Source organism: Oncorhynchus nerka, linkage group LG15 (genome assembly GCF_034236695.1).
Source record: "Oncorhynchus nerka isolate Pitt River linkage group LG15, Oner_Uvic_2.0, whole genome shotgun sequence".
In the NCBI taxonomy this organism is placed as follows: Eukaryota; Metazoa; Chordata; class Actinopteri; order Salmoniformes; family Salmonidae; genus Oncorhynchus; species Oncorhynchus nerka.
This window is the reverse complement of record NC_088410.1, coordinates 64,737,554-64,751,343: the sequence shown is the minus strand read 5'-3', so window position 1 is coordinate 64,751,343 and position 13,790 is coordinate 64,737,554. Positions and strand designations below refer to the sequence as shown.

The 13,790-nt window shown below is 44.3% G+C and overlaps 2 protein-coding genes across 3 annotated transcripts in view; both read left to right on the top strand.

Moving 5' to 3' along the window:
- LOC115143122 (prostacyclin synthase-like) overlaps positions 1–3,767 on the top strand; it is a 32,965-nt gene extending 29,198 nt beyond the window's left edge. For both annotated transcript variants that reach the window (XM_029683224.2, XM_029683225.2), the window contains 4 exons: positions 887–1,040; positions 1,453–1,634; positions 1,962–2,113; positions 2,490–3,767. In XM_029683224.2, the coding sequence (XP_029539084.1) occupies positions 887–1,040; positions 1,453–1,634; positions 1,962–2,113; positions 2,490–2,640 (639 nt within the window). In that variant the 3' untranslated portion in view covers positions 2,641–3,767. The remainder of the gene's footprint in view (positions 1–886; positions 1,041–1,452; positions 1,635–1,961; positions 2,114–2,489) is intronic.
- Positions 3,768–10,275: 6,508 nt separating this feature from the next.
- The window catches only part of LOC115143121 (potassium voltage-gated channel subfamily B member 1-like), a 77,018-nt gene continuing 73,503 nt past the window's right edge, over positions 10,276–13,790 (top strand). The window contains exon 1 of the mRNA XM_029683223.2: positions 10,276–11,044. Coding sequence (XP_029539083.2) covers positions 10,490–11,044 — 555 coding nt within the window. The 5' untranslated portion in view covers positions 10,276–10,489. The remainder of the gene's footprint in view (positions 11,045–13,790) is intronic.

Sequence of the window (13,790 nt, the reverse complement as noted above, 5' to 3'; positions counted from 1 at the left end):
GAGTTTAATACTCATCTTTACCACAAGAGTGCACTGGTAGCCTCTTTATGTAGAGAAAGGTGTATGATGTCAGCTAAATGAACCCTTGGAATCCCAAGATGGAAAAAGTAGGCTGTAAATACAAAGATGTCTTCAAGTGCATCTGAACACATTCTGAGACTTAAGTACATTCTGAGTACACTCTTCTTAGCAGGGTTGGGGTCAATGTTATCTTTCTGAATTGAAATGGAATTGAACCCAACCCTGCTGCGTAGACATTACTTCACCCATTGAGAACTGATAACTGCCTCTAACATTTCCCGCAGACACATGATCTACCATCATCATGCAACTCTTGATTGCCATCTTTCAGTTCCCTTTTTTTCAGTAACACTAATAATTTAGTAAAGAACAAAAAGTGTTACCGACAATATCCTCACCAAACCCGGTCTCCTCCTTGTGGTATTATATTGTGTGCAGTTTGTTACATAGCAAACATCGTTTGGTCTGGAGGCAATGTAAATTCAGTGGTCTTTCCAGTCATGTACAAACACAGAGAGATGGCCATGGACAGGCCAGTGTGCCCTCAAACACTCCATATTGAGTCTCTGTTTGATATCTAATGTATTTCCTTTTGAAGTAAGCCATTACAGCACTTACTTCCTGACAGTAGCCAGAATGTGGTTTTCTATCATAGAAACACAGGAAAGGATTTAACTGTACAGACAAGTGTTGGTTGCCCTTTGTGTGAACTACACGACTATGAGAGAAAATAATAAGAGCTGTCATGCAGTGTGTAATGTTCTCTTCTCCGATTACATAATTGCTACCTGTACAATCTCTCTGTGAACTATCGGAGAGGGAACTCACTGTCATTGCCTTCATGTCTATCTTCATTTGTGGCCAGGGTAACGTTGGACCTGCTGCATTCTGGCTCTTGGGTTTCCTGTTGACCAATCCTGAGGCCATGAGGGCGGTGAAGAAGGAGTTCAGCAAGATCTCAGGGCAGGACTCAGCACAGTGTCCCCTACTGGACAGGCTACAGCACACACCTGTCTTTGGTGAGGATTACTTGTTTCCTGGGTAATCTGCACAAAGACAAGGAACTCAATGACTAAAAGACCAGAGCAGATCCACCTGCTCCGACTATGAAAGATGCTCTCAATTAGCTAATGGCTCCCATGTCACCATCAACAGGTGGTCTAACCTCTAGTGCAAATAATGACACTAACCTGAATATAGTAACCTGACTAGCCCTTTTTAATGTGCAATTCCTCTGCAGGGAGTCATCAATTAAGAATTATATTGGTGAATCTATTATGAGGACATAACCCTTACATAACCCCAAGCATTTTGCTACACCCGCAATAACATCTGCTAAATATGTGTATGTGACCAATACAATTTGATTTGATATGCCTAATGAGTACATTAGTGTTAATCCTCTTCTTTTCTTTGCCCTCCCCATCCCAGACAGTGCCTTAGAGGAGACGCTGAGGCTCAGTGCTGCCCCCTTCATTACCAGAGAGGTAGTACAGGCAAAGACCCTGCACATGGCCGATGGGCAGGAGTACAAACTCAGGAGTGGGGACAGAGTGTGTCTGTTCCCATTCATAAGCCCTCAGATGGACCCTGAGATCCACCAGGAACCACAAGTATGGATGTCACTTGTCCCTCCCACATTATCAAAGAATAGCTCCCTAATTGATGGACAATAAAGATTAGTTTCAAGTCCATCTGCGGATTAGCCTGTATGGGAAGGGACTTAGTTACACGGCTGTGTCATTCTGTTGTCCTTCTCCACCCTACAGTACAATACAATTAGTGGAATATGCAGGGAAATTGAAATAATAGGCTAATATTGCCATCTGATATGATATGGTTGCGTGTTGCAGGAAGCGTGGGGGAACAGTCATGTTTGATCATAATTTGTCAGTATGAGCCGGATTCACTGCTTTACCTCCCTGTGTTTCCTGTCATAGAGATTCAAGTATGACCGCTTCCTCAACCAGGAAGGTTCTGTGAAGAAGGACTTCTTTAAAGGAGGGAGACGGCTCAAGTACTACACCATGCCATGGGGCGCGGGCACCAATGGCTGTGTGGGCAAACGCTTTGCTATCAGCTCAATCAGACAGTGAGTGTCTGAGTGTTCCTAGTGGGTGTTAGGGGAGGGCAGAGGAAGTCGGTGGGGGGGGGGGGGGGGGGGGGGGTCAGAAGTCCCCACCTCACCAGAATCAGGGACAAACTAAATTCTGGGACAGACAATTGATTTGGGGAGATGGAAGGCTTAGCAGCTGTTTGTGACTATGCAGACTCCTCCAGGTGTCTATGCAAGATTGGGTTCCAGTGAGATGAATTTCACTGCTATGCAAATAGCCCATTCCAAAGGAAAATACAAATGGGGTATGCAAAAACTGGTATATGCAAACAGAAAATGTTACAGTTTAGACACGTTTGTAATGTATTATGTCAACAACTTACCTATTGTGTCTCTCTCTCTGTGTGTTCAGGTTTGTGTACCTGGTGCTGTCTCATCTAGAACTGGAGCTGTGCGATCCAGAGGCTCAGATGCCAGAGGTGAACTCCAGTCGCTATGGGTTTGGAATGTTGCAGCCCGAAGGAGACCTGGCCATCAGATATAAACCTAGACGGTCACATTGAAGACAGAGACGGGTGCGGAGATCTCTCAAACCAGACGTCAATTTATTCTCATTTCAAAGTGTTTGACAATATAAAGTCTTGTATGTATTTTTGTACCAACACAAATGTACAGTGTAATGTTATTGTGCTATTTATCTTGAATTATAATTTGTATATTTCACTTTAAAGGGTTTGTTTTTGTTCTTCACTATTTTGTTTATACAATATGCTGTATCCATGATTAGCTTGGCTCAATAATACCAGCCCCATGTGTTTAAAGTGCTTTCCATATAAACTCTTGCCCCACCTAATTACAATTATATATATTTTTTTTTAAATGTTCACAACAAATTTGGAGCTTATCCCAGTGATTAATTGGTGTCATAAATCCCCTCCAGTCTCATGACAGTTGTGTCCATTGCATCAGAGAACTATTTGGTAGATGCTTTGAGAGTAATGGGGTGGCTGGCCACTCTTTAAACAGAGCTAACCACACATTCGTCACACTGACATTGCCCTGCTGGTCGGAGGCAGAGTGAATGGAAAGTTTAGATTTATATGTCATTTGAAAATAATTAATAGCCCAGTTGACCAATAAGAGTTGGCCTACTTTTTAGTCACTCTTTACATTACTGAGTCCATATCCCCCTAACAGGTTTCTGGGGATCCCAGCAGCATAACATTGAGTGGTAAAGCTTATGCATGTACAAAGAGGTTGCAATTGTAAAGCATGATGTATATAAACCCTGGCTTGCTGAAGCAATGTATTGCCCATTGAGAGGCTTTGGAAACCACTGGTCGGCCATATTGGCACTCCCAAGTAGGAGCAGTCCTCCATTGGAAATAATGGAATTCTAGATGTAATTAAGTATTTGTTTGTTGTAGTAGGGACAGTAACATTGGTACTCTCTAAAGAAAATACATGAAGGAAAATGTTTTTACAATTTTTTTCCTTTTTTAAAAATGTTTAGTTCACGTAATATCATTTCAAAGAATGCATTAAGGCGTCTGTAATATAATAAAGGTGTCAAAAATGAATGTAGACATTAATAAATGCATTTCTATTGCTTCCTAAATCTTTTTTACAATTGAGGAGGAGTACCAAGATAACTGTGTGGTTTCTTCAATAAAGCGCCCCCTGTCAGTCATTCAGGGTTTGTTCTGTACACATCGTTGGTTGTACCAAGTGCAATGAGGGTTCCTCAAATGACAAACATTGGAGAATCGCAAATGACCCTCATATCCAGATTGTATAACTTTGTTATAACAGCCTAATAGGATATACAATACAATACTATACAATAGAAGGCATATCATAGTAATGATGTAACATAGACACCTGCTCTCCCTTGCGCACAATAGTGCTTTGATTGCTGCTTGATTTGTTCTTCTATGTTTTGTGTCATCATGTACGTTGGCCATTGATCATGCCTACTGCAGGGGACACCAAAGCAGCTACCTTGCCAAGACTAAATCTTGTAAAATACCTTTAGCTTATTTGCGGTTTCCAGAGTAAACCTGTGGTAAGGATGTGGACCCTCTCTTTCTAAAATTATCTGCCAAAATTGTTGCAACCCCTATTATTAGCCTGTTCAACCTCTCTTTCGTATCGTCTGAGATTCCCAAAGATTGGAAAGGTGCCGCAGTCATCCCCCTCTTCAAAGGGGGTGGCACTCTAGACCCAAACTGCTACAGACCTATATCTATCCTACCCTGTCTTTCTAAGGTCTTCGAAAGCCAAGTTAACAAACAGATTACCGACCATTTGGAATCCCACCGTACCTTCTCTGCTATGCAATCTGGTTTCAGAGCTGGTCATGGGTGCACCTCAGCCACACTCAAGGTCCTAAACGACATCATAACCGCCATCGATAAGAGACATTACTGTGCAGCTGAATTTATCAACCTGGCCAAGGCTTTCGACTGTGTCAATCACCACATTCTTATTGGCAGACTTGACAGTCTTGGTTTCTCTAATGTTTGCCTCGCCTGGTTCACCAACTACTTCTCTGATAGAGTCCAATGTGTCAAATCGGAGGGCCTGTTGTTCGGACCTCTGGCAGTCTCTATAGGTGTGCCACAGGGTTCAATTCTCGGGCCGACTCTCCTCTCTGTATACATCAATGATGTTGCTCTTGCTGCTGGTGATTATCTGATCCACCTCTACGCAGAGACATCATTCTGTATACTCTTTGGGCCACTCTGTGTTGGTGCATGTGTCGATTTGCTATGGTTTATCTTGGCCAGGTCGCAGTTGCAAATGAGAACTTGTTCTCAACTAGCTTACCTGGTTAAATAAAGGTGAAATAAAATAAATAAATAATGTACTACATGTTGGCCGTTGATCATGCCTACTGCAGGGGACACCAAAGCAACTACCTTGCCAAGATTGTAAATTTTGTCAAATATATATGTGTACACTAGTTTGCAAAGCTGTCATCAAGGCAAAGGGTGGCTATTTGAAAAATATAAAATCTATTTAACACTTTTGGTTACTGCATGATTCCATATGTTATTTCATAGTTTTAATGTCTTCACTATTCACTAATGTCTTCACTACTATTCTACAATGTAGAAAATAGAACAAATGATTTGCTACGTCACTCCTCCACCAGGCTGATTCCCTTCCAGTGTGTTCTGGGTTATCAACCGGTCCTGTCTCCCTTCCAGTGTGTTCTGGGTTATCAACCTGTCCTGACTCCCTTCCAGTGTGTTCTGGGTTATCAACCGGTCCTGTCTCCCTTCCAGTGTGTTCTGGGTTATCAACCGGTCCTGTCTCCCTTCCAGTGTGTTCTGGGTTATCAACCTGTCCTGACTCCCTTCCAGTGTGTTCTGGGTTATCAACCGGTCCTGACTCCCTTCCAGTGTGTTCTGGGTTATCAACCGGTCCTGACTCCCTTCCAGTGTGTTCTGGGTTATCAACTGGTCCTGACTCCCTTCCAGTGTGTTCTGGGTTATCAACCGGTCCTGACTCCTGACTCCGTGGACCCAGGGCCAGACCAGCGCTCCTGCGGTGGATGAGTGGTTCAGGTGCACAGAAGTGTGGAGCGACGCTCACGTGAGACTCCAGCACACCATCCACTGTCAGAAGCAGGCAGACCGCCACCACAGTGAGACTCCAGTGTTCCATCCTGGTGATCGTGTATGGCTCTCTACCAAGAAGCTCCCACTCCGCCTGCTCTGCAAAAAGCTGAGCCCCCAGTTTGTGGGGCCGTTCAAGGTTCTCTGGAGGGTCAGTGATGTGACGTATAGATTACAGCTCCCCAGTGACTACTGCATCTCACCGTCGTTTCATGTCTCCCTTCTCAAGCCGGTGGCTCCTGGTCCTCTGGTCCCCTGGCTGAGGCTGTCCCCCACGACTCCCCTCCACCCCCCCGTGGATGTCGAGGGAGGTCCCGCCTATGCCGCTAGATCCCTACTGGACTCCCGACATCGTGGGCGTCGGCTGCAGTACCTGGCGGACTGGGAGGGGTACAGTCCAGAGGAGTGGTGTTGGGTTCTGGTGGAGGACATTCTGGATCACAACATCATCCGTGATCTCCATCTTTGCCACCCAGACCGGCCTGCTCCTCGTCCTCGGAGGCGTCACTCTGGCCGGCGTTGTCCTGTGGCTGGAGCTGCGCATCATGGGAGAGTTGCAAAGAAAAACCCATATCTCAGACGGATGGGCAAAAGAACACAGACACTGGACAGAGGAACTCTGCCTCGAAGGCCAGCATCCCGGAGTCACCTCTTCACTGTTGATGTTGAGACTGGTGTTTTGCAGGTAATATTTAATGATGCTGCCAGTTGAGAACTTGTGAGGTGTCTGTTTCTCAAACTAGACACTCTAATGTACTTGTCCTCTTTCTCAGTTGTGCACCGGGGCCTCCCGCTCTTTCTATTCTGGTTAGGGCCAGTTTGCTCTGTCCTGTGAAGGGAGTAGTACACGGCGGTGTACGAGATCTTCAGTTTCTTGACAATTTCTTGCATGAAGTAGCCTTCATTTCTCAGAACAAGAATAGACTGACGAGTTTCATCAGAAAGGTCTTTGTTTCTGGCCATTTTGAGCCTGTAATCGAACCCACAAATGCTGATGCTCCAGATACTGAACTAGTCTAAAGAAGCCCAGCTTTATTGCTTCTTTAATCAGAACAGTTTTCAGCTTTGCTAACATAATTGCAATAGGGTTTTCTTGTAAGAAACAACGCTATAGAAGAGAAGCAGGTACGGGGAGTTGACATTTAATTAGGAATGGATATGCAACAGGACAGGAACAGCGTCAGAACTGCGAAACACAAAGAGAGATGACAATCAATGCAGCAGCGAGGAACAGAGCTGGGGAAATGACAAATATAGGGGAGTTAATAAACAAGTGATTGAGTCCAGGTCAGTCCAATAAATTGCTGATGCGCATGACGAGGGAAGGCAGGTGTGCGTAATGATGGTGGCAGGAGTGTATAATGCAGGGCAGCTTGGCGCCCTCGGACACCATGGGGGAGGAGCGGGAGCAGGCGTGACAGTACCTCTTCCTCTGTGGCGCCCACCTGGGCGAGCCTGACGGGACAGCCAAGGCACGAGCAAAGGACATGCCGGCTAGGCGTAAAATCCCCCAGAAATAGCAGAGGCGTGGGAGCCTGGCGCGCCGGCTGAGACATAGGAGCCTGACGATCCGGCTGAGGCGTGAAAGCCTGTCAATCCCGCTGAGGCGTGGGAGCCCGATGATTCGGCTGATATGTAGCAGCCTGACGAGCCGGCTGGCGATCTAGCTGAGGCCTTACGTGGGATGGGCCCCTTCCGAGCCAACCGGGGCAAGGAAACCTCTCGAGTCGGCTAGGGCATGGAAACACGACGATCCAGCTAAAGCACCCCCAGTTCCACCGGCGGTAGCCCCGGACACAACGTCACCACCAACAGAACCGCCAGCACTCTCCGATGCTTCATTTGATGGCTTCTGCATTCTGTAAGGGCCGATGCTGGAGTCGAGAAGCAGGTACGGGGAGTCAAACATTTAATAAGGAACAAGACAGGAATAGCGTCAGCACACAGGTAACAAAATGACATGCAAACTATAATGCAGAAGTGGGGAACAGAGCTGGGGAACAGTTGATTGAGTCCAGGTGAGTCCAATAAATCGCTGATGCACGTGATGAGGGAAGGCAGGTGTGCTTAATGATGGTGGCAGGAGTACGTAATGCAGGGCAGTCTGGCGCCCTCAGGCACCAGAGGGGAAGAGCGGGAGCGAGCAGGCGTGACAGATCAACTAGCCTTTTAAAATGATAAACTTGGATTAGCTAACACAACGTGCCATTGGAACACAGGAGTGATGGTTGCTGATAATGGGCCTCTGTACACCTATGTAGATATTCCATAAAAAATCTGCCGTTTCCAGCTACAGTAGTCATTTACAACATTAACAATGTCTACACTATGTTTCTGATCAATTTGATGTTATTTTAATGGACAAAAAACAAGGACATTTCTAAGTGACCCCAAACTTTTGAACGGTAGTGTGTGTATATATATATATATATATACATACAGAATACAAGCCAAATGTTTGGACACCTACCCATTCAAGGGTTTTTCTTTATTTTTACTATTTTCTACATTGTAGAATAAACTATGAAATAACACATATGGAATCATTTAGAAAACAGACAATTGTTAAACAAATCAAAATATTTTAGATTCTTCAAAGTAGCCACCCTTGACAGCTTTGCACACTCTTGGCATTCTCTCAACCAGCTTCACCTGGAATGCTTTTCCAACAGTATTGAAGGTGTTCCCACATATGCTGAGCACTTGTTGGCTGCTTGTCCTTCACTGTGTGGTCCAACTCATCCCAAACCATCTCAATTGGGTTGAGGCCGGGTGATTGTGGAGGCCAGATGATCTGATGCAACACTCCACTCTCCTTCTTGGTCAAAAAGCCCTTACACAACCTGGAGGTGTGTTGGGTCATTGTCCTGAAAAAACATTGTCCTGAAAAACAAATGATAGTCCCACTAAGCGCAAACCAAATCATAGTCCCACTAAGCGGTAGCCATGCTGGCTAAGTGTGCCTTGATTTCTAAATCAATCACAGACAGTGTCACCAGCAAAGCACCATCACACCTTCATGGTGTGAACCACACATGCGGAGATCATGTCACACCCTGACCATAGTTTGCTTTGTATGTTTCTATGTTTTGGTTGGTCAGGGTGTGATCTGAGTGGGCATTCTATGTGGGATGTCTTGTTTGTCTATTTCTATGTCTGGCCTGATATGGTTCTCAATCAGAGGCAGGTGTTAGTCATTGTCTCTGATTGGGAACCATATTTAGGTAGCCTGGGTTTCACTGTGTGTTTGTGGGTGATTGTTCCTGTCTCTGTGTTTGCACCAGATAGGGCTGTTTTGGTTTTGCACATTTCTTGTTTTGTTAGTTTATTCATGTATAGTGTCTTTATAAATTAAACATGAATAACCACCACGCTGCATTTTGGTCCGCCTCTGTTTCACCAGAAGAAAACCGTTACAGATCATTCGTTCACCTACTCTGCATCTCACAAAGACACTGTGGTTGGAACAGAAAATCTCAAATTTGGACTCATCAGACCAATGGACAGATTTCCATCAGTCTAGTGTCCATTGCTTGTGTTTCTTGGCCCAAGCAAGTCTCTTCTTTGTATTGGTATCGTTTAGTAGTGGTTTCTTTGCAGCAATTCAACCACGAAGGCCTGATTCACGCAGTGTCCTCCGAACAGTTGATGTTGAGATGTCTGTTATTTGAACTCTGTGTAGCATTTATTTGAACTGCAATCTAAGGTGCAGTTAACTCTAATGAATGTTTCCTCTGCAGCAGAGGTAACTCTGGGTCTTCCTTTCCTGTGGCAGTCCTCATGAAAGCCAGTTTCATCATAACGCTTGATGGATTTGCGACTGCACTTGAAGAAACTTTCAAAGTTCTAGAAATGTTTCGTATTGAGTGACCTTCATGTCTTAAAATAATGATGAACTGTCGTTTCTCTTTACTTATTTGAGTTGTTCTTGCCATAATATGGACTTGGTCTTTTACCAAATAGGGCTATTTTCTCTTTACCACCCCTATCTTGTCACAAAACAACTGATTGGCTCAAACGCATTAAGAAGGGAAGAAATTCCACAAATTAACTCTTAACAAGGCACACCTGTTAATTGAAATGCATTCCAGGTGACTACCTCATGAAGCTGGTTGAGAGAATGCCAAGAGTGGTGCACAAAGAGAAAGCAACTGCATCATTTCTCGTCACCCTTTTATGAACCTTTGAGCTTTTTTTTTACAACTACATGCACTTTGTGGAAGACTATTTCACCGAGTCTGGACCCTCTTACTTATCGGTGTTAGGCTAAAATCTCTTTAAGGTGATCAGTTCAAGAACACCTTCAAATGTCAGGCCGTGGCTGCCTCGCTCTTGTGAAACACCGCTCTTCTGTGTGGTGCTAAAGTTAAATGATTTCAGAGCCGAAGTATAGGGACTGCGCACAGCGGGGAAATTAGATGGTTTTCTATACTGACATATAGGCGTTTTCAGCACTGGACAGCGCTCGCGAGTGTTGTCGAGTTTATCATTGCGCATCCCCCACCATGCTCACTCATCAGCGAGGAAAGCGGCTGTGCGGATTAAATGATCTATTTGGTTCTCTGATGAGTGGATAAACCACCTGACATTGCGTTCTCTATCAGGCCCGTAGGTCATCGGGCTCGATGGCAATTTTATATAGTTACCCCTGATGTTTCTCTTTTCCCCTTTTGTAGCCATTGGAATAGGGGAGAACAGACCCTAATGTAGGACCGTGTCTTCTGGACCTGTCTGGCCATATAGTTTCGGACATTATTCATTCTCAAGTGACTGAACGTTTTGAGTGAGGATGATTAAAGGGGGCTCTCGGTCGACCACCTCGCTTCCACCGGAGCCGGTGGAAATAATCCGGAGCAAAGCGCACTACCGTCGGGTTGGACTCAATGTTGGGGGTCTCCTCCACGAAGTTCTATGGAGAACGCTGGACAGGTTGCCGCGAACAAGGCTTGGCAAACTACGAGACTGTAACACCCACGAGTCTCTCATGGAGATATGCGACGACTACAGTTTGGATGATAATGAGTACTTTTTTGACAGACACCCCGGGGCTTTCACGTCCATTCTGAATTTCTACCGCACGGGAAAACTGCACATGATGGAGGAGATGTGTGCCCTGTCGTTTAGTCAGGAGCTGGACTTCTGGGGTATAGATGAGATCTACCTGGAGTCCTGCTGTCAGGCCAGGTACCACCAGAAGAAGGAACAAATGAACGAGGAGCTCAAACGAGAGGCCGAAACTTTGAGGGGCCGGGAAGGCGAGGATTTTGATACCACATGTTGTTCTGAGAAACAAAAGAAACTGTGGGATCTCCTGGAGAAGCCGAGTTCATCGTTAGCTGCTAAGGTAAGAAAAGTCAGGTATACCTCTTCAAGTTTGTCTGAACTTTTCCCTGCATGGTCTTTACTGCTCTGTCATGGGATTGCATGTCATCTTGCTGTAAGTGGATCGCCAGTTAATGTAACTTCACCTAGGTTCTCCTAGATAAACATTATTGGTGGCTTACCGCCACGTTGAAAAGTTCAATTTAGTCATTTGCATTATACTCAACAAATAATAAAAAGGTGCTACATTTTCTGTATGACATTTGTTTATGACACGTCATTTGCTGAAATTGTTCATATTTAAACAATTACATGGCCTGTCCTTGAAAGTGGGAGTTGTTCTAAAGAGGTAAGTCATAACTAAAGATAAGCATAACTTTTAACTTTCTAGACTTGTAAGTGCTATGACTCACAGTTTGAGTGTGTTTGTGAGGAAGCATGTCATTGTAGGTTGACTTCACTGAAGTTGACATAAACCATCATGTGGCCTCTGATGCCTGACTGGCTCCCTTTATCTCGGATCCAGTGCTTTTAATCTGTCATGTTCAATGGCTCTGGAGAACTCCTGGAAAGCACTATTCCACTTCTCCTGTACCAATGAATGAATGTAGCCTGTCACTGAGAGGTCGCCTGTCAATACCAATAGAGAGGTGAAGGTGTCAACAGAGCATTAGCTCCATCGTGACAGACTGATCTGATACTATGCAATGCAGCTGGTTTTGCCCTCATATTGAATACTTAGAAAACTGAGTTTTGTCTGGAGGGAGACAAGTGGGCAATACTGGGAAGTGGGAAGGCACAGGTACAAAGACCAGTTCGTGATCAGTGTGTGATTGGACGCATGCATTTTGTAATTATCTTGTCCCTCTCTGTCATTTTCAAACTCCAACAGTCTCTTTGATGTTAAACCCAGTGTGATTCCTATAAAGGTCTCTTGAACACGCCGGTCGTTCATATTTGTATAGGTAAATCGAGAGAGGAAGGAGACAGAGCAATATCTCTTACTGGAGGTATGCATCTCAGAGCACTGGAGAAAATAGATGCAAGAATCAAAACTACTTTATACATGTAACTCTTCAACTATTTATAGTGAGTTTATCAAGTATTTAAACTGATTCTGGTCCCACCCTCTTGTCTTTGGATTTCATAATGAGTGTCTGTTGTTGGCAAATTATTCCTGATGACATTTTCAGTGTTTGGTTCCACCCACCCACCCACCCTCTCTCTCTCTCTCTCTCTCTCTCTCTCTCTCTCTCTCTCTCTCTCGCTCTCTCTCTCTCTCTCTCTCTCTCTCTCTCTCTGCCTCATTTCCAGCTTTGCATTTTCTCTCATCATTTCTCTCATTGATCACGCTGCTGTAATAAGGCCATTTCACTAGGCTGGATCAATGTCATATTCAGTCACGTTAACCTCATTTTAAGTGAAGTGTTTCCACTACTGTTTGAATATGGCAATAATTAATTAGCATGATTAATAACAGGCCAATAACATGTTCTGAATACTACATCTGTAAATAGATTGAGTACTGATTGGGAGAGTGGGGGTCAATATTACACAGGTATCATGATATAGCTGGCTTGGTAAATATGAGTGTTGTGTTGTTTTCTTGTTGTTGACCTTTTTCTGCTTACTTGTAGCCACGACAGCATTACGTTTTTATGAAGACGTTGTAGGGTTCATGGATCATGCCCACTCTGATTTCTACCTTCAGTATTTTTCACCTGCTCTGCCTACTATTATATAAGACAGTGAAGTCCAACAGTATTTTGGCAGTGGTACATGTTGTGTTGTTTTGTCTCTGTACTCCATTACTTAATATTTGAAATGATACACTGACTATGATACACACAATGATACACAATTATACACTGTCCCCCAATTTTAGGTAACCAAAAGTATTTGGACAAATTCAGTTGTATGTGTGTTAAAGTAGTCAAACCTTTAGTATTTCCAATATTCCAAAAACAATGACTTCATCAAGCTTGTGACTCTATTAACTTGTTGGCTGCATTTGCAGTTTGTTTTGGTTGTGTTTCAGTTTATTTTGTGTCCAATAGAAAATAATAGTAAATCATCTATTGTGTCATTTTGAAGTAACTTTTATTGAAAATAAGAATAGAATATGTTTCTAAACATTGAATATTGTGGATGCTACCATGATTATGAATAACCCTGAATGAATCATGAATAACGATGAGCGAGAACGTTAGAGGCACTAAAGATCATTCGCCCAAGACATGCTAACCTCTCGCCATTACCAATAACAGGGGAGGTTAGCATTTTGGGGTGGTGTGATATTTATACGTATGAAGGTAGGAGTACAGAGTTACTATGTTTTTCTTGTCTAGTCAACAGGATTCAGATTCATCTCAGTGCATTTGGCTCATGCTGCACAGTAGGATTAGTGCTGTCTGAGGACATGGATATCTCTAAGGGGCTCAGAAACTTCTGAATGGAGGGGTGGGGGCAGGAGGGGGATGTGGAGATGAGGCAGCGGGAGTAATTGGTTCACTTGACAAATAGGGCCTGTGTCCCATGTTTTCCCTCCGTAATGGGGGAGAGGGGGATAACAGTGTCATGCTGAGGTCTAATGGCAGGTGACTGATGCAGCCTTGTTTTCCCTCCGTAACGGGGGAGAGGGGGATAACAGTGTCATGCTGAGGTCTAATGGCAGGTGACTGATGCAGCCTTGTTTTCCCTCCGTAACGGGGGAGAGGGGGATAACAGTGTCATGCTGAGGTCTAATGGCAGGTGACTGATGCAGCCTT